Source organism: Balaenoptera ricei, chromosome 10 (assembly GCF_028023285.1).
Source record: "Balaenoptera ricei isolate mBalRic1 chromosome 10, mBalRic1.hap2, whole genome shotgun sequence".
NCBI classification, from domain to species: Eukaryota; Metazoa; Chordata; class Mammalia; order Artiodactyla; family Balaenopteridae; genus Balaenoptera; species Balaenoptera ricei.
The window spans coordinates 101,132,402-101,153,732 of NC_082648.1; the positions used below are offsets into that span (position 1 = coordinate 101,132,402).

Here is a 21,331-nt window from a genome sequence, read left to right on the forward strand (position 1 = left end):
TGAGTGAGGACTAGCTTGAGAATGAGAAACTCCTGGGGGCCCAGTCTCAGAGGTGGGCACACTCTCCTGGATTTTACCACCAGGTTCACCAGGTGAACGTTCCAAGAAAGATCCCCTGTGTGTCAGGCAAATTACAAAAAAAGGTAGAAGGAAATAAGTAGAAGAAAAGAAATAATTTTCCAAGACTGAACCAGGAAGAAATAGAAAATATAAACAGACCAATCAGGAGCACTGAAATTGAGACTGTGATTAAAAATCTTCCAACAGACAAAAGCCCAGGACCAGATGGCTTCACAGGCGAATTCTATCAAACATTTAGAGAAGAGCTAACACCTATCCTTCTCAAACTCTTCCAAAATATAGCAGAGGGAGGAACACTCCCAAACTCATTCTATGAGGCCACCATCACCCTGATACCAAAACCAGACAAAGATGTCACAAAAAAAGAAAACTACAGGGCAATATCACTGATGAACACACATGCAAAAATTCTCAACAAAATACTAGCAAACAGAATCCAACAACACATTAAAAGGATCATACACCATGATCAAATGGGATTTATCCCAGGGATGCAAGGATTCTTCAATATACGCAAATCAATCAATGTGATACACCATATTAACAAATTGAAGGAGAAAAACCATATGATCATCTCAAAAGATGCAGAAAAAGCTTTTGACAAAATTCAACACCGATTTATGATAAAAACCCTCCAGAAAGTGGGCATAGAGGGAAACTACCTCAACATAATAAAGGCCATATACAACAAACCCACAGCAAACATCATTCTCAACGGTGAAAAACTGAAAGCATTTCCTCTAAGATCAAGAACAAGACAAGGTTGTCCACTCTCACCACTATTATTCAACATAGTTTTGGAAGTTTTGGCCACAGCAATCAGAGAAGAAAAAGAAATAAAAGGAATCCAAATCGGAAAAGAAGCAAAACTGTCACTGTTTGCAGATGACATGTTACTATACATAGAGAATCCTAAAGATGCCACCAGAAAACTACTAGAGCTAATCAATGAATTTGGTAAAGTAGCAGGATACAAAATTAATGCACAGAAATCTCTTGCATTCCTATACACTAATGATGAAAAATCTGAAAGAGAAATTAAGGAAACACTCCCATTTACCATTGCAATAAAAAGAATAAAATACCTAGGAATAAACCTACCTAAGGAGACAAAAGACCTGTATGCAGAAAACTATAAGACACTGATGAAAGAAATTAAAGATGATACAAACAGATGGAGTGCCATGTTCTTGGATTGGAAGAATGGACTTTGTGAAAATGACTATACTACCCAAAGCAATCTACAGATTCAATGCAATCCCTATCAAACTACCAATGGCATTTTTCACAGAACTAGAACAAAAATTTCACAATTTGTATGGAAACACAAAAGATCCTGAATAGCCAAAGCAATCTTGAGAAAGAAAAACGGAGCTGGAGGAATCAGGCTCCTGGACTTCAGACTACTACAAAGCTACAGTAATCAAGACAGTATGGTATTGGCACAAAAACAGAAATATAGATCAATGGAACAGGATAGAAAACCCAGAGATAAACCCATGCACATATGGTCATCTTATTTTGATAAAGGAGGCAAGAGTATACAATGGAGAAAAGACAGCCTCTTCAATAAGTGGTGCTGGAAAAACTGGACAGCTACATGTAAAAGAATGAAATTAGAACACTCCCTAACACCATACACAAAAATAAACTCAAAACGGATTAAAGACCTAAATGTAAGGCCAGACACTATAAAACTCTTAGAGGAAAACATAGGCACAACACTCTATCACATAAATCACAGCAAGATTCTTTTTGACCCACCTCCTAGAGAAATGGAAATAAAAACAAAAATAAACAAATGGGACCTAATGAAACTTAAAAGCTTTTGTACAGCAAAGGAAACCATAAACAAGACGAAAAGACACCCCTCAGAATGGGAGAAAATATTTGCAAATGAAGCAACTGACAAAGGATTAATCTCCAAAATTTACAAGCAGCTCATGCAGCTCAATATCAAAAAAAACCAAACAATCCAAAAATAGGCAGAAGACCTAAACAGACATTTCTCCAAAGAAGATATACAGATTGCCAACAAACACATGAAAGGATGCTCAACATCACTAATCATTAGAGAAGTGCAAATCAAAACTTCAATGAGGTATCACCTCACACCAGTCAGAAACGCCATCATCAAAAAATCTACAAACAATAAACGCTGGAGAAGGTGTGGAGAAAAGGGAACCCTCTTGCACTGCTGGTGGGAATGTAAATTGATACAGCCATTATGGAGAACAGTATGGAGGTTCCTTAAAAAACTAAAAACAGAACTACCATATGACCCAGCAATCCCACTACTGGGCATATACCCTGAGAAAACCATAATTCAAAGAGTCATGTAACACAATGTTCAATGCAGCACTATTTACAACAGCCAGGACATGGAAGCAACCTAAGTATCCACTGACAGATGAATGGATAAAGAAGATGTGGCACATATATACAATGGAATATTACTCAGCCATTAAAAGAAATGAAATTGAGTTATTTGCAGTGAGGTGGATGGACCCAGAGTCTGTCATACAGAGTGAAGTAAGTCAGAAAGAGAAAAACAAATACCGTATGCTAACACATATATATGTAATCTAAAAAAATTTTTTAAATGGTTTTGAAGAACCTAGGGGCAGGACAGGAATAAAGACGCAGACGTAGAGAATGGATTTGAGGACACGGGGAGGGGGAAGGGTAAGCTGGGACGAAGTGAGAGAGTGGCATGCACATATATACACTACCAAATGTAAAATAGATAGCTAGTGGGAAGCAGCCACATAGCACAGGGAGATCAGCTCGGTGCTTTGTGACCACCTAGAGGGGTGGGATAGGGAGGGTGGGAGGGAGACACAAGAGGGGGAAGATATGGGGATATAGGTATATGTATAGCTGATTCACTTTGTTATAAAGCAGAAACTAACACACCATTGTAAAGCAATTATACTCCAATAAAGATGTTAAAAAAAAAAAGAAATAATAAAGATAAGAGCAGAAAACAATGAAGTAAAACATGGACAAACAATATAAAAAAATCAGTGAAACCACAGCTTATTTTATAAATAGAGCAATAAAAGTGATAAATCTCTAGTTAGACTATTCAAGAAGCAAAGAGAAAAGATTAAAAATCACCAATATCAGGAGTGAAAACGAATACATTATTAAGGATCATATAGACATTTGAAGGATAATGAGGCATGAGTCCATACTGATATAAAGAAATAATTGAATAAATTAATAAATGGGAGAGAAGAGACAAGTCTCCCTTGCAGAAGAATTCCAAATAATTTATGTAGACATCCTGCCCTTTAAGAGGTAGAGCATAATAATTCCCCACTCCTTAAATGTGGGCTATACATAGTGACTTTTTTTTCCAAAGAGTGCAGTACGGAAAAAGAGAAAGAGGAAAAAAACAAAAAGATTATGTTTATAGAGGAGAAGCCTGACAAACACACCTCAGCCAGGTGATCAAGGTCAACATCAACAAGTATAAGTCATGTTGACAGCCTGTGCCTGATGTGATGTGATGAGAAGGGCACTTTACCTCTGTGGTCTTCCTCCCCAAAGCACTGCTCCAGTCTAATCATGAGAAAAATATCAGACAAATCCCGATAGAGGTACATTCTACAAAATATCTGACCAGTACGCCTCAAAACTGTCAAGGTCGCCAAAAGCAAGCAAAGTCTGAGAAATTGTCACAGCCAGGAGGAGCCTACGGAGACATGATGATGAAATGTAACGTGGGATCCTGAATGGAATCCTGGACAGAAAAAGGATGTGACGTTAAAACTAAGGAAATCTGAATAAACTATGGAAACTCAGAGAGTTAGTTGCCAGTACATTTGCATTAAAAGAAGGACAAAGGGTAAGTCTTCAGGCAGAGTAAAAATTAGTCCAGGTGCAAGTACACAAAAATGTAAGATAGAAAGAACGACAACAAGGGTAAATATGTAGATACATATGACATCTTATTTACCATAAAAAAATAGTCTTGTGGGATTTAGCATAGATGTAGAATTTAAATGCATGACAAAAATAATGGAAAAGATAGAAAGGGGTAAATGAAATTAAGGTATTTTTATATCTAGCATTGCTAGAGAAGTGGTAAACATAATTTATATTTAACTAGATACAAGAAGACAAGGATGCATGTTGCAATCTCTAGGGCAGCCTCTAAAGACTGACAGAGGAATGTATTCACCAATAAGCTGATAGAGGGGAAAACAGGATGGTAGAAATAGTTAAATAATCTAAAAGAAGGCAAGAAAGGACAGAAAAAGAAAGGACATGAGACAGCTGAGTAAAAAAGAATTAAGATGACAGATATAAAATCAACTATATCAGTAATTAAATATAAAATGGACTGAATACTCAAAGTAGAAGACTAAGACTGTCACACTTTATCTTTTAAAATATCAGCTATATGCTGTCCATATGAGACTTACTTTAAAGTACCCAGAAAGTCTGAAGTAAAAGGATAGAAATAGATATACTATGCTAACACAAATCAAAAGAAAGTTGAAGTAACTATATTATTATCAGACAAAAATAGACTTGAAGGGAAGAAGCATTACTCTGTATCAAGAAGTCATGTCATATGAAAAGGAGACAATTCACAGGAAGTTTCAGCAATTCTAAGTCCATGTGTACCCGATAATTTAGCTTCAACGTGAATAAGGCAACAGTCAACAGAATTAAAATGAATCTCACTAGACAAATCCACAATCAGATGATAGACTTCAACACACTTCTCTCAACAGCTAATGGGATGAGCAGGCAAAACTTTGATAAGAATATAGAAGTTCTGAAAAACACAATTAATAAAATCAACCTAATATACATACTTAGAAAACTAAAGGTCCATGATGGAGTACACATTCTTTTCAAGTGCTTCTGGAACATTTACCAAAATTGTCTCTATGTTGGGTCATAATCCAAGCCTCAAAATATTTCGAAGGATCAGCTGAAGTCATTTAGACTTCACAATGGAATCAACTTCAAAATCAATAATAAAAGGTAAACTAGAAAATCCCAACTGTTTGGAAATTAAACAAGAAGCCATTGGAAAAAAGAAGAAATCACAAGGGAAATTATAAAATATTTTGAACTGAATGACAACGAAAATATGATAAACTGAAACTTGTACGATGTGGCTAAGCCTGCACCTAAAGGGCAATGGATAGCCATCAATTCATACATTAGAGAAAAAAAGGCTGAAAAGCAATGATCTAACATTCTATCTCAAGAAATAGAAAAAGAAAAGCAAATTAAATCCCAATCAGGTAGAACGAAGAAAACAATGGAGGTAACAGCAGAAATAAAGAAATATAAAACAAATACACAAGAGAAAAATAACAAGTAAAGTTGTTACTTTGAAAAGACAAAAATGACAGACCTCACCTTCTGCTTTTGGATAGGATGTAGTAATCCACAGCAAGCAAATATTCCCAATGAAAACAACTAGAAAAGCTCAATCAATTAAAAATAACAAAAAGGCATCAGAAAGCCACGAGAGACGTGAGGTTTAAAGAGACCAAAATTCCAAGGTGGGAAGGACCGACCCTTCAGAGGCAAACCGAGGCTATGCAACTGCATTTTCCCTGGGAACAGCTGATGATTCTGGGAGTGGACTTTGGACTGAGAAATCGGCTTGGGCCCGGCAGAGGGCCACTCCAGCAGAGCTAGTTATGTGGTGCTGGAGTGGCAAACTTGGAGATGTGAGGGGGCAGGCTTAAAGCATGACTGGTTTCCCCTTCCGGACATGTGCTGACCTCTGGAACTGCTCAGGGCTGGAGTCTAAGGACCTAAACTGAAAACTTTTACAAGCAAGGTGCAAGTCCCCACACCGTGGTACTTAGGAGACAAAGGCACGCCTGGGAGGAAGGCCATGAGAACACAAAGGCAAAAACGAAGCCCTAGAGGTGTGGTCAACTGACACTGAGGGTCTGCAACTGCCCCTGCCCTGGAGGAACCAGACAATTTGGGTGCAGCCAGATGCCGAGAGAGTCTAGTTTTAGCCTCTGTCAGAGAGTTGTTGCCGGAAGATGCAGAAATAAATATAGACTTTTGATGGTTGTGTGGAGCTTGGACCAACAAAAATGAAGACGTGAGGGACCTCGAACACACAACTGGTCACCCTCTTAAAACATCTGCAAGATTAGGAAGCTGTAAGGAACAGCTATGAGATGCTCGAGGGTGTTTGTGGGGCTTGGTTTACATCGGGGTCCCTGTCCCTAGGTGCATAAGACTGCGTGGGGATTAGGAACTGATGGTAGAGGGTGGGGAAGGTGCCAGTTCCCCAGATGTGTGAGTTTGATCAGAACCCAAAGGGCATAAGGTGGTCTGCTGGAAGGAGGAAGGAAAGCTCGCCTCCTACGAGGCAAGGTGAGATGCCCTTGCCTTCAAGCAGGTGCAGAAGCAAGGGGCCGAGGCTGCTAAGGACCTGGGATGCTGGGCTGGGCCATTACAGACTCCTGCTTCCCTCATCCACGTCTCGGGGGCTCTGTTTGTATTAGCTGATGAGCTCTGCAGCCCGTGTCTGTCTCCAGAGGCCTCCGCTGGGATGCCAGAAATGGGACTAAGAATAACAGTGAGCTAAACAATGTTCAGTGTATTTACTGAGTATGAAGAATAACAGTTTCCCATTAGGAACAGCCAATTACAGGGAACTGGAATTGTAAAGCTGCCCTCAAATTCCTGATGAATGGAATAGTTCAATTAGTCTAATTACTCAATTAGGCTAATCTTGACTTATGTGTCCTTGGGTGTTTAGTCATTTTATGTTTCCCATGGGTCACTAGTCCCAAGCAATGAAACTTCTGCTTTATCCATGTTCCCCATGTGGCTTAGTCCTATTCCAAGTATGCAACAGGCACCCTCAAAATGTTTACTGAGGGGAAGGATAGCAGAGACTGTAGTACTTGCCTGCCTAATGCATATTCTCTCCTTCTCCCACAGGGACAGAACCTTGCTTTTTCTGTAATGTGCCCAGCCAAAAAATTATGTATATATATATTTGTATTTATACTATTTCCCATTCTTCCCTATAGACCAGTATGGCCATATAACACAGGCCTGGTCAATAAAATACAGCTGGAAGCTTACAATACATTACAATAAAATGTAAGTGGGAGGAGCTTCCAAGAAAGCCCATTAAAAAAGAAAGACTTCTCTGGCTCAAGACTTTTGCCCTTCCCTTTTCCCTTTCTTTATGCCTGAAACATGTGTGTGATGGCTGGTGTTCCAGCAGCTATCTTGCATACATGGGGATAAGATTGGAAGACTAAAAAGCTAGAAGCAACCTGGGTCTCTGAAGACACTGTAGAGCTGCTGCACTGGCCCAATACCAACAACCTCTGGACTCCTTGTTATAGGAAAAAAAACAGCTACTTTTAAAATTTAAGCCACTGTTTTGGGGGTTTGCTGCTAATTCAGCAAATGAAGGACAGGGAAAGGGGAAGAGAATGTATCTAGAGAAGGAATATAAAGATTCTAGATTACCTTAAAACTCAAAAACTGTTTTCTTGCCACGTTACCAGTTCCTGACTCATTATTTAAATAAATTGACACATTTAAAAATGCGTAGGGGCTTCCCTGGTGGCGCAGTGGTTGAGAGTCTGCCTGCCGATGTGGGGGACACGGGTTCGAGCCCTGGTCTGGGAGGATCCCGCATGCCGCGGAGCAACTGGGCCCGTGAGCCACAGCTGCTGAGCCTGCGCGTCTAGAGCCTGTGCTCCGTAGCAGGAGGGGCCGCGGTGGTGGGAGGCCCGCGCGCCGTGATGAGGAGTGGCCCCCGCTTGCCGCAGCTGGAGAAGGCCCTCGCACGGAGACAAAGACCCAACACAGCCAAAAATAAATAAATAAATAAATAAATAAATAAATAAATAAATAAAAATGCGTGATAGGGGCTTCCCTGGTGGCGCAGTGGTTGAGAATCTGCCTGCTAATGCAGGAGACACAGGTTCGAGCCCTGGTCTGGGAAGATCCCACATGCCGCGGAGCAACTAGGCCCGTGAGCCACAACTACTGAGCCTGCGCATCTGGAGCCTGTGCTCCGCAACAAGAGAGGCCACGACAGTGAAAGGCCCACACACCGCGATGAAGAGTGGCCCCCACTTGCCACAACTAGAGAAAGCCCTCGCACAGAAATGAAGACCCAACACAGCCATAAATAAATAAATTTTTTAAAAAAATGCGTGATAGTCACAGGCTTTGCAGTGCAGTGGTCAGAGCAGTGAACTGGGAGAGGGGGACTTCCTGGGAGAAAGAATATGTGTTACAGGGTTGTTGTGAACGCTGGTTTAATGTATGATGCAAAATATGCAGGCCAGGTCTAGTACAATTCCAGAAATTCCTTTCCCCTCCACCAGTGGAAATTGCACACTTAACCATGAAAAACACATTGAGTTCATGAAAACCCCAACTGAGTTCATGAAAACCCCACTCCTCTGTCAGGGCTGTGAACACAGTGTGGTGTCCCTGGTTATCCCACACTAACCAGAAATTCTGAGATCTCTTACACTCAAGAGAGAAAAAGGGGAAATATCAATTATTAGTTAACAAATAGCATTTGTATAGCAGACAAAAACTTCCTGACCATGGGGGTGAACACCAGGAACAGGGTCTCAGCAACGACAACGCAGGGACTTGTGCACTCACTGACCTGGAAGCTCGTGCCGGGCTCCGGATTCTGTTCTTATGGCTCTCCCTCATAGGGCCTGTGCAGCCAATCACCTCCTGCCCCGCCACAGGGAAGGCGATGGCTGGTGAGAATAAATAATTAGCACTTCTAATTCAGAGTGCAAGCTATTCAGGCCAACGGCTAAGTGGTGCCTATGTTCAAACGATGAACAAGTGCATGGACACAGAATTGGGCGAGCGGGTATATGGGACTTAGAGCTTCACTCCCAATTCCCCGGGCATGAAACTCTGCAGCCACTGCCGTACTAATTGGTGAGATAGAAATTTGGGAGAACAGAAGGGCAAGACCATTGCCTGTCCACAGCCAAAATGGCAGGAAGACGTGAAGGGGCATTGTTATTGAAAGCAAAGTCCTTCCCGCCAAACTCTGAGGCTAGATCCAACCTAAAAGCTGCCATCAATTATACCCAGCTAGCCTGTATTACACCCACCAAGCCGGTGTCACACCCAGCAAGGGTCTGAGGCTGATACAGACCAGCGTGGATTCAAATCCAAGTGCCTGAATGGCTTACCAGCTGAACAACGCTGGGCCACGGTCTTAACTCCTAAGCTTTGGTCTCCTCACCTGTGAAATGAGCATAATGTGATCTACACCTCACGGGGCTCCTACGAGGATTATAAATAAAGTATGTAAAGCAACTTCCCCAGTGCCTGCACATCGGTGGGTCAACGAACGCTAGGTGTAGTGAGGACCACCACCAGCATCACTCTTCCAGCGGCGGTTAGCGTTATCGTCGTGGTTATTATTATTGCTGTTATTACCATTACAGAACTATTATCATCATTTATACTTAAAGCTCTCTAAAGGAGTTGGTTTCAAAGGTTTCCTTGCCACTGAAGTTGGAAACCTTTAACATCTGGATGCCCTGCGTTATGTCTAATCTAAATTCTTGTTTCTTTCTACAGTAGAAGTCCATGATTTTTCCAGCTCTGACTTCACCAGTAGTAGAATCACTCTGATCTATAAACAATTTATTTAACAATGAAAATTTACATTTATACAATGCTTTGAGGTTATCAGCTTATAGAGTTGAAATCTGGGTCCCTAGTAGACTGTTTAAAATCATCCCACAGGGCAGCTGTGCCTGACACCCTACTCTCTGCCCCGTCAGCAGTCTCGGGGCTGGGCTGGTGGGAGGGAGTAGGGCCCACGGCTCTGTGGGTGGCCCGGTGTGAGTGGGGCTCTGCTGGACTTTCTGCAGGAGTTGCCGGGCTGCCACCTGCTAAAGAAGAGGATGTGTCACCAGTACCTGCCGTTGGAATTTCTCCCCGGGCAGAGGAAATCAAATTATCAATGCCTGAAGGAGACTGACCAGAGGCCCAAGGACACAGGAAATATCAAGGTCATTACACAAACATCAGCCCCACAGAACCCCTAAAGCCCAGATTCTGAAGAAGCAGAAGAGGAGACAAATTGCCTCAAAAGGGATATTTAGTCATGTATACTCCCTGCAAGAGTACATCAAAGGGCTTGTTTCCACTCATGATGACAAGAGATGCTACAAAGGCACAAAAAAAAAAAAACAAAAACAAATTATCCCATGGTTATTGACCTTCAAGTTAAACGGTCGGTCACGACAGGATCTTTCCAAAGGTTAAACCCAGCAAGTCACTAGACGGGAAACCAGTAGACTATTTGCCTAACTGTGTTCACAGGGAACTGACTGTTAGTCTCTTGAAATGACAACAAACCTTTTCCCCTGCATATCGGTCCTCTAGTGGTTTCTGTTTCCTTTCCCCACCACTGGCACATCTCGGGAAAGCCAGGAAACAGGGAGGCACCGCCATGAAGCAAGGGCAGAACGACCATTCCTGTGGTTGTCCCTCAGGTCGGCTGGAATGCACAGACACTCGGGGCAGAGAAGGGAGCTAGGGTGGGTTTGCCACAGACAGGTACGGGAACCGGCTTCACGTTTAGGGATTCCAACGGGCTTCTGAAACACCTGCTTCCCTCGCTCCTCAGGTTGCCCCCTGAGTCCATTCAGGGCTCTGCTGGGGATTCTAGTTACTCAAGATCATCAAGTTCATCCGTTCACTCAGCAAACGCTTGCTGGGCCCTACTATGTGCCAGACACTTGGGATGTATCACTGTCCAAAAGAGATAACGATGTCTACCTTTGGAGCATACGTCTTAATGGAGGAGGACAAGCAAACAAGCAAAATAAAGAAATGAACTACAGAACTGTAAATACAACGTGGGTGGCAGTTGGTGACAGCGCCGTGAAAAGAGAAATAGGGTAAAGGAGATCACGGGGGTGGAGGTCAGGCTGTGTTCACCACGGGGACGTCAAGCTCGGACCAAGGCTGTCAGGCGGTGAGGGGACGCCCAGGCCAGCCTCTGAGGAGCTGGGCCAGGGGGAGGGGACAGCCCGATGGAAGGCGGGAGCAGGTCTGTGTCTGAGGGAGAGCAGGAGGCCGGTGTGGCTGGAGCGTACGTACAAGGGGGGCGGTGAGAGTTGGGGTCAGAGAGGTGATGGGTGGCTGGGTCGCGCTGGGCTTTCTAGGACTCTGGCTTTTATACGAGCGATGGGGGGAGCCATGGGAGGGTCCCGAGCAGGCGTGGCCCACTCTCACTGACTTGTTGGAGGGTCACCCAGGCGGCTGGGTGGCAACTCAGCTGTAGCGGGCAGGGCAGGAGCAGGAGAGAGCGAGAAGGCTGCTGCAACAGCCCGGGAGAGGGTGGGTGGGTGGGCGCGGGAGCTGGCAAGCAGTTGCTGCATCCTGGGGCGAGTTCAAGGGAGCCGACGGGCGCGGGTGATGCCCTGGATGTGGATGTGAGAGAAAGAGGACAGTCAGGGAGGGCTCCAGGACTCCAGGCCTGAACCACTGGCAAAGCGGCTGCCCCAGGCTGAGAACGGAGCGGCTGCTGGCCGAACTTTTGGGAGAGTGGTCTGGGGCAGCAACGAGCCACATGAATGGGGGAGCCCCTGGCTCATCAACGGCCGACGAAGCCTAAGGTGGAAACTGCTCGGCTCAGCTGACGGACCCAAAGGTGCCCTCAGGTGAGCAGGTGAGAAGCTGGCCTCAGAGTCGCGGGTGTCAGTCTCAGCTTTGCCGCCACCTACGGCCCTTCTGGAAGGCAGCCGCTTTCCCCCTCTGGAAAGTCAGAGGCAGACGGGTTGATGCCTGATTTCCTGTGAACCTGTGAACTGACTCTGTGAATCAAGAGCGCTGAGTGCCGTGGTCATTCGAGACTGTTGTGCGTCGGGGCCAGGACCGCTGCCAGGTGGCTCGGGGCTAGAGTCTAGGACCAGGCGCCCTGGGAGAGTTCCATGATTCCCGCCCATTTAGCACCCTAACCCCACTGAAGTTGCCCCCATCGGAGTTAGCAGTGACTAATTATCAGCCCTCGTCCCCAAAATCGAAATCTCGGAACCATCCTTGAACCTTTCCTCTCCCGTACCCGTTACCCACATCTCTCCTCACCACACCCCGTATGCTTGCAAACATCAGATCCCCGACTTCGTGTATTTTGTGTGGGGAAGGGGAGGTCTGGACTGTTTCGACAGCCATCTAATCCCATCCCTGTGCCTCCAGCCGGCTCCCTCATCCATCCATCCTCCACGCGGCCGCCGTCAGGAGGCTTGGAAATGAGATACGGAAAGAGCCTAATACAGCGCCTGGCATGGGGGCAGGCGCTAGATAAATTGTAGCTACTAACATAATTGTTCTCTTCTTGGAAATATATTTCACTGCCTTCTAAATTTGCCCACACGGACACTGCTACCTATTAGCTGCAATGCTTCCCTTAAAAATAGCTGAAGATGATTAGCTAGAGGGATCATAATAGGAATTTTAAGCAATCATTTAAATTAATTCCTGAGAAGTCTATGCAGAACCCTTCAAACGGAGTCCTTTCTGGCAGAACCTCGCCAGTTCCCACAAGCACATGCAAATCAGCACTCTGAGCTTCGCATTTTCCCTGCCAGGTTTTTTCCCCACTTTCTGGAGGAACAAACCACAGCTCTGTGATCACAGCATGGCGGGGACCCCTTGCTGGCAGGGATGGGGGCCCGAGCAGCTTCGCTCCCGCCCGCACGTCGCCCCACCACACGCAGGGAGACAGGTACTCAGTGGATGGCCAAAGAATGCGACAATGAACGCTGTGTTTGGAAAGTTTAACTATCAAAAGCCGGCCACATCCATATCAAAAGCATGCTCTGAGAAAGTTGCCAAAGACATTTTTGGCCAGAAGAATCCTTTTCAATTGTTGAAAGATGCCTAGAAATGAATCTGCTTTGCCCTGGAATAAACCCTTAATGAAAAAACTTAATGTCTATCCTTTTAAGCGTGTTAGTATAAGAAAACATCTGAACTTCTTCAGGAAAGGAGGAAACAAAGAAACACAAAGAAACCCATTCTCCTACCTTCTTGAAGTCATGCACATTAATCTTGCCGTTAGGCTCCTTGCTAAAGTCCAGAAATCGTTTTCTGAAGGCTGGGTCCTGCTGCCGTATACAGTTTTTGAGTTTTTCAATAACCGCCTCCTTGGTCATATTCTTGGTCACGGCGCTTTTACTCTCAGTGGGCTTGGCTCTAAAATCACAAGCAGGCGCGCAGATGCAGCAGAGCACTTCCTACAGAGCTCACCCATGGACACTCAACCCCGGGCAACAAGGGGGTTTACCATCGCCTTTTCACAAAGGAGGAAAGAGATGCTGAGGTCGATGGAGTGACCTGGGGACTTCTTACACACCCATGGCTTGCAGGTTCAGAGACAGGCCAGCAGCACTGCGTCAGGTAAAGCTCTGCCTGAGATGCCAGCACGTGGCAGCAGGCCAGGTTGGGGAGCTTCAGAGAAGGGGCTGCTGTCATCCTTGTGCTAAGATTTCCAGCTGTGCTTTGAGCTGGCTGACTGTGGTGTGTGACCGGGAAGACATGGCCGAAAAAGGATATTTTTGTGAACTGGGAAAATGAAAAGTCAGAGCCTATTACAGGCCTTAAATTAAATAGGCCATTTTGTGGTAACTAGATCAAAGAGGTCATCAAACAGCCGTGGGAAGGAAGGGACGTCCACAGTTAAACCAAGCTGATTCACAAAATCAACTTAATTTATAAAAGATAGATCTTACGTGATGTGCTCTGGGTCTGAGTGTGAGAAAGTATGTGTCATTGAAGGATAATTATCCTTCAGCTCCCCAGAAGTCTCCTGGACGCCGTTTTGACAACCATGAGATAGTCCTGGAGAACAGACTTCTACTTCTTTCCTGCTGCTTCTGTCGGCTTTAGGAGCTCTCCAGGAATGCCCACATTTTATGAAATGCTTAATTGCTATTACTTCTTTCACTGGTTTTTAGGAGGCAGACATATCTCATCACAGAATATTTAACCTTTCTCTTAAAATACCACCTTTCTGCCCATTCATAAAGCAGCTACTACTGAAGTGCCCAGATATTCAAATTTCATTAGCATAGCATTAAAATATTCCCATTGCTCTACACTTAAGAATTTTTTAAAGGGGATGTGACAACGTGAAGTCGGCTGAACAGTTCTACATTTTACCTCTCCTTATGGATTTTTTATAAGCTATGAACAAGCAAGTTAAAATAATATCTTTTCATTAGATGAAACCTATATTTTTCAAAATGAAGAAGAGCTCGAATATTCATCAGTCTGACTTTTAATAGATTGACTAAGTATGTTTTATTGTTACAATTCAATTTGACAATCATTTAAATAATTCTGTCATTCATGTTAGAAAATGTTAACCAGTTTAATGAGTATATTTTGCAATAAATATTAAACAGCGGTAAGGAATCTAAGTTTCTGGAGAAGAGTAAGTGTGAACGCAGGTACGTAATAGTTGAGTGGCAGGCGGTTTCTCTGGGAGTTGAAAGTCCTGGGTCCTTCCCCCAGGGTGAGCACCGTGCTTGTGAATAACCCGAGGTAAGTCCCCAAATCTCTCAGGTCTCAGTGCTTTCAATTCTAGAATTAACAGGTCAATGCAGTAATTCCTAAGATCTCTGCTGCTTGCTCTAAAATCCCTGACTTTAATCACTGTTTTTATAGTTTGCCATCTTTCTTATTTAAGTCATAAAATATTTAAATACTCAGTCAACAAATATTTATTAACTACCTACACTGCAACAGGCACAGTGGTTTTAATAAACGCTTTCATTTTGCTTTATTTTACCTCTCAGAAAGATCTGGCAGCTGCTGTTCCTCTTTTTGAAGATGTTCATTTAACAGCTGATCCTTTGGAACAGGAACTGGAGAGACAGTGGGTGGGCCATTAATTCCTAGGCATGCCAAAAGTTTCTTGTAAAGGATTCTTCCTGAAGCAATATCCTGAAACTTATTGCAGAGTCTGAATTTCAAAAAATAATCAGAACACACCCATTAGAATGGCTAAAAGAAGACTGATCCTACCAAGTGCCAGCAAGGATGTGGGTCACTATGACCCTCCTCCACTGCTGGTGGGATGCAAAATGGTGCAGCCACTTTGGAAGACACTTTGGCAACTGAATATCCACTCACCAGAGGAACCAGCTGTTCCAGCCCTAGGCGCTTAGCCGAAAGAATAAAAATGTATGTCTACACAAAGACGTACAATACATGTGGCTTTATTTGTAATAGCGAAAACTGGAAACAAACCAAATGTCCATCAATAGGTGAATGGATCCACAAAGTGGGGTAAGGCCATGAAACAGAATTCTACTCGGCAATGACCAAGAACCATACAACAACGTGAGTGAACCACAAAATCATTATGCTTGGTGAATAAAGCCTAACAAAAAAAGAGAACATCTTGTAGCCTTCCATTTATAGAAAATCCTAGAAGATGCAAAGTCATCTGTAGTGACATGGTGCTAGGTGGTTGGAAGAGATGAATTGCAAAAAGGCACAAGAAAGCTTCAGGGGGAATGAGAAAGTTTGGTATCTTCATTGACAGCTTGCGATGGGTTCACGGAGATATATACACATGATGGATTTCCTCAAATTGCATTATTTAAATATGTGTAGTTTATTGTTTGTAAGAATACTGCAATAAAGATATAATAAATGTAAAACAAAGAAAAAATTTCATGAGAAATTTGGTATGGAATTATGGAAGTACTTGATTGGAATTTTGGGATATGCAAATATTTGAGAAAAACATAGGAAACCACTAATATGGAAGGATCTTTTTCTTTTCCAACATTTTATTTGTTAGTATTTTTCTAATCATAAAGTTTGTACGTGCTCATTGTTGCAAACTTGGTAAAGCCTGAGACCCAAGAAAAAATTCCACAGATTCGTTAAAATGCACAAGGCTCAGAGCCCAGGAGGTGTGGGTGTGAGCCCTGGATTCTGCCTCCTGGGGTCTGGATATCGGCTCCATGACTGAAGGCGGGCTTCACGAGGTCCGGTCCGTGGACACTTCCCCGGCACAGTGAGGCCACGACTCCTTTCACATGAATACACGATGTCATGTATCTCTTCCACCCTGAGTCTCTCGTGCGTGTACAGCGGACTTTCCAGAGGCTGCGTGGCACGTGATCATTCCTTGCTCCGACCGCTGCTGGAGTGTGTGCTCGTGTGGGCTGCACTCACTGACACGGTCTAAAGCTGCAGAAACGTGTAGGCTCTCCATGAGGAGCTGGAGTGAGCTTTCAGAGATCAGCTCAGCTCAGTTTCTTTACAGCACTTCACTAGCTCCTTACGAGCTCCCGTAGGTTATCCTGCTCTAATTTCTGTAACCTCCTTATTATCCAATAAATCCTTATTTTGAAATCCCAAAGCTTTTCCTGAGCCTACAGGGAGACACAAGTAGCAAGTGCACTCTCCTTTTCTGCAACGACAGGTTAAAGGTCTCAGTTTTAGCTTCTCGTACAGTAAGTACTGGTAGACACAGTACATACAACAGAAACCCTTTGAGGTCCTCGATAACTTTTACGAGCATCAAAGGGTCGAGAAGCTCTGACCTGGGGGCACGTGACCCTTTCTATGCTTCAGTTTCCTTGTTTATGAAATGCACATAATGAAAGCCCCCACCTCAGAGGATTACTGTAAAAATTCCTTAAGAGGATCCATGTAAAGCTGTTAGCACTGGGCTGGCCTGCTACATGTATCTGTGCTCAATAAACCAGAGCTGGAATAACAGTATCACAATATCATGATGACACGCACGTAGCCAGGGGTCAAAGCATGAGCTCCAAACTGCGCTTTGCTTGGTAAGTACCAGCAATTGTTATAATTGCTTCCGTAACACTCTGTGATGATCACTGTGGTAAGTATTACAGCTACAACTGTGAGAAAAGCAAAGCAATGCCCACCTCACGGAGCTGCAAGAGGCTGGCAAACTGCTCATTCTGAACCAAGGGAACAGATCACCGAAAAGCCCAGAGGCAGCAGAGAGCTTGGTGTTCTCAAGAAACAGGAAGCCAGTCAGCCCAGCTGAGCTGGGACCTGCAGGAACAGCCGCAGCATTCGAGAGCTTCCCATGGGCTTGATACTGGGTGAGAGGATTCATGCCTATTACCTCATTTGATCCTGACCACAACTCTCGAAGTAACATTTGCAGGAGGAAAGAGGCTCAGAACGTGCCCAAGTTCACAGCTAGCTCTGGGCCGAGCCGGGATTTGAACCCAGGCAGTCTGGCTGCAGAGCCCGAGTTCTGGAGAGGTTTTTTTCTTTTTTTTAATTAATTAATTAATTTTATTTATTTACTTTTGGCTGCGTTGGGTCTTCGTTGCTGCACGCGGGCTCTCTCTAGTTGCGGTGAGCGGGGGCTACTCTTCGTTGCGGTGCATGGGCTTCTCGTTGCAGTGGCTTCTCTTGTTGCGGAGCATGGGCTCTAGGCGTGCGGGCTTCCGTAGTTGTGGCACTCGGGCTCAGTAGTTGTGGCTCGCGGGCTCCAGAGAGCAGGCTCAGTAGTTGTGGCGCATGGGTTTAGTTGCTGCACGGCCTGTGGGATCTTCCCGGACCAGGTCTCGAACCTGTGTCCCCTGCATTGGCAGGTGGATTCTTAACCACTGAGCCACCAGGGAAGCCACTCTGGAGAGGTTTGAGGATCCTGACGGGCTGGGAAGTCACGCTCCATTAAAGCATCTGGTATTTCCCTAATGGCAAGAGGACACCCAAATGCTTCAAGCAGGGTTTTAACGTGATCGTCTTTGTAGTTTAGACAAAGACTGGCTACGTAATGGAGAAGAGAATAGGGGGGCTTCCATCTCAAATATCCAATTGCCTGCACAACCAATCCACTTAAGCTCACTCATTCATTCATTCATTCATTCATTCCGTCGCTTGACACTTAAGATGCCCCGTCCATGAGCCGGGTACGTTTCCACTCCTAGGTACCGGGACTTCGGGAGTGAAGAGACAAAGTCCCTGTGCTTTACATCCTTGGTGGGTGGCACAGGTAATAAACGTAAACAGATGACAAGAGCCATGAAAAATGGAGCCGGGTGACAGGGTAGAGAGTACCTGGGAGGTGGGGTGGAGGGGAGGTGGAGAAGGAGGTGAATAGAGTGACCTGTCACTCTGGGTGGTGGGGTGTCACCAATCTCCTCTCCAGGTTAACATGTCCAAAATGGAACTTCTGATTTTCACCCCTGAAACTCCCCCAGCTCAGGTGACAGTCCTGAGTACCTAGATGCTCAAGCCGGAAGCTGGGGCTCATCCTCGCTTCCTTCCCACCCCACCCCAATCCACGACCCTGGCAGTCCAAACACACCTTGAACCTCCACATGAGTTCACGGTGTGTATTCGTAGGAGAACTACAGAGATAAAGGGTAGCTCCATCGGGGGCGGGGCGGGGGGGGGGTGCTGGCGGTTCATGTTACGTCAAGCTGATTTCCAAAGGCGCTTTATCATTTACACGCCCACAAGGCACACACGAGAGGACCAGTTTCTCCACCTCCCTGCTCTATCTTTTAATGTGTTTGCAAATTTACAATTCTTTTACTTCAAGTGATATCTAACGTAGTTCATACTTCCTTCTACTTATTAACCTATATTTTAGCAAAGCGACAGCAAGTCTCATGCTCAGAGTGCTTGGCAGATAGAGACATCACATTAGGATTTAATCGTATTGTTTTCATGAAATGCAGTCTTAGTGTGACCTCTTTACAGCAAGTGATAATGTTTTTACATGTATGGTGGTCAGAAAAGCCTTAAAAAAAAATTAATACACTTCAGAAAAAGAGGAGTTGATATAAAGAAACTAAAATGTACTCAGGTAGAACATGAATGCCCAAAGTGTGGGCGACATCTTCCTTTTCATGGACAAGTAAACAGAGACCCCCAAGAGGTTCCCCTCTCTTGCCCCTTGGAAGCTGCAGTCTCCCAGGGTTCCTGTTCCTTCTCCAGCCTCCCCCTCCGCTGATGACCTCACCTCCCCCTGCACCGAGGAAACAGAAGTCCGGAGGGCGGGGCTCCTAGGTTAGCGCCCACGCCCACCCCTCTTCCTGGCCTGGCTCCGTCTATCAACACTTTTTCTCTCCAGTCTCTGGCTTTCCACCGGCTTCTCCCCCAGCCCAGAGACAAGCACAAAGCCTGTCTGTGAAGCAGGTGAATCCTTTCTCAGCACTGTATCCTTCACTTCACTCCACAAGCATCCCTGGCGCCTGCTGGGGGGTCCACCCGCCCCTCCCGGCCCCGGCCCCTGCTCACCCCACTTGCTTCCCATGCGACGTCTGACCTGGCTGGCCTCCTCCTGCTCCCCGAGACTTCCTGCCCCCTTAGCCCCAGGCACCGCCCTTCCTGTCCCCTTGCCCCAACCTTCTCGGCCTCCTTTGCTGCTGGACCAGCCAGGGCCCTGGTTGTCCGGTGGTGTTCTGCCAGGTCCCACCCGCAGCCCTCTCACCTCAGACGGTCCCCCATCCACCCCGGACAAATGCTTGTTGACCGAACGAACGAGCTGTCGGTGTGAGGAGGACGCTGGAGTCTCATCACGGCCCAGACTCCTCTCTGAGCCCCACGTCCTCCTGGAGTCTTTTTCCCGTGTTGTCACCCCGACCGGCTGACTCCTTCTGTGCTCTCTCACTGGCCAGCAGCCCCTGGCATCACCGGAGACTCCTTCCCCTCCTCTGCCATCAGCCTCCCAGTCCAGAGTCACCAGGTCTGTCCTTCTACTGCCCAGACCGATCCCAAAGCAGTTGCCCCCTGCAGTCCTCTGCCGCCCCCTCCCTTCAAGCCCCTTCTTTCCCTCTCTCCCCATTATGTCTGTTCCCCTCACCGGAGCCAGAGCGATCTTTATAAAGCACAGATCTGCAGTTGCCACCCACCCCCGTGTAAAGCCACCCCACAGGCTCCGGTTCCCCCTCAGCTCTGCTTCTCAACGACAGCTGCAGGGCACAGCCAGCGGGGATTTCAGCAGACCCGTGCCCGGCCAGCCTGTGGACGGGGCTTGGCACCAGGGTTTCCGAAGCCCTCTGGGTGGCTCTCAGACCCTGTGGAGAACCCTGCCCGCCGGGTGAACCCGGTTCCGTAGTGTACAGCCGCAGTCCCTCCTGCCCGCCCTCTGGCATCGTGCCCCTCCCGCCCTCCCCCCCACACTCCTGCCCCAGCTGTCCACGTGAACGTGCCGTGCGCCCCTAGCCCTCTGGGCTTTCTCCTGCTAGCCTACAGCCTGAAATGCTCTCCCCTTTCTTCTCCAGATTCAAGCATCACGTCCCTGGGAAGCTTCTCGCCTTCCATGCCACGCCCCCCCCCTCCCCGCCCCATCCTCCCGGCTGTAAGTGTCCTTCAAGAATTGCGCACGGTCCTCTGGGCTCACACGCCACGCGGGGTGCGTCTGCATCACTTTCCCTCACGTTAGACCACTCTGTAAATAAAGGGGTTTCTGTAAACCTATTAACAGGACGGCCGGGACGCAGGAGGCTCGCGCAATACTCTTGAGTGAAAGACCAAGTGGAGGAAGAAATGAACCGCCCTGCCAGTCCTGGGCTCCACTTCCCTCTCCCCTGACCACGTGCAGCAAAGCCACGAGCCAGTGAGTGACTGAAGCCCCTGCAGACACGGACATCAAGGTGGCCTCCCCACCTTGCCCACTGCCCAGCCCAGGCCCTCGCCCCTCCCTGAGCTCCTCCACGACCCTCTCTGGACTTGCTGTCACCTGCTTCTCCCCTGTGCCGTGTTTCTTCCACCCACTAGCGAACTGATCTTTCTGCAAACAATCCGTAAACTGGATGAACGCAAACACCCGGCCTGGCACGCCAAGCTCTCTGCAGGGCCCTCTTGCTGGGGAAAGCCTAGGCCTCCCCCTCCTCTTCTCACAAACCACAGGAGAAACGGGCTATGACACATGAGTGTTCACAGAAGGGAGATTCAAGAGGCCAACAATTACCAATAAGATCAACTGTGTTTCAGGTCACTTTAAATCAATGTAATGTAAAGAAAAACAATAAATAAGATTTTTAACATTCCAGTCGGAAGGAATGAAAGAGAATCACTATGATTCCACTGGATTTCCACCCACAGTGATCTCCCAGATCACTGCCCACACGCTGGGAAACACCGGCCCCCGTCCCTGAGGCCGTGCAGCTCTGAGTTCTGGGAGAGCAGCAAGTGGGTGGCAGGTGGCGTGTCGGAGGCGTCATCCCCTGCAGAGTGCCGGCTCGGCCTGCAGCTTGTCAAG

General features: G+C 46.1%; 1 protein-coding gene across 1 annotated transcript in view; it reads right to left on the bottom strand.

Annotated features, from left to right (window-relative positions):
- EFCAB6 (EF-hand calcium binding domain 6) overlaps positions 1-21,331 on the bottom strand; it is a 248,207-nt gene that overhangs the window by 110,161 nt on the left and 116,715 nt on the right. Inside the window, 2 exon segments of the mRNA XM_059937122.1 lie at positions 13,137-13,305; positions 14,903-15,076. Coding sequence (XP_059793105.1) covers positions 13,137-13,305; positions 14,903-15,076 — 343 coding nt within the window.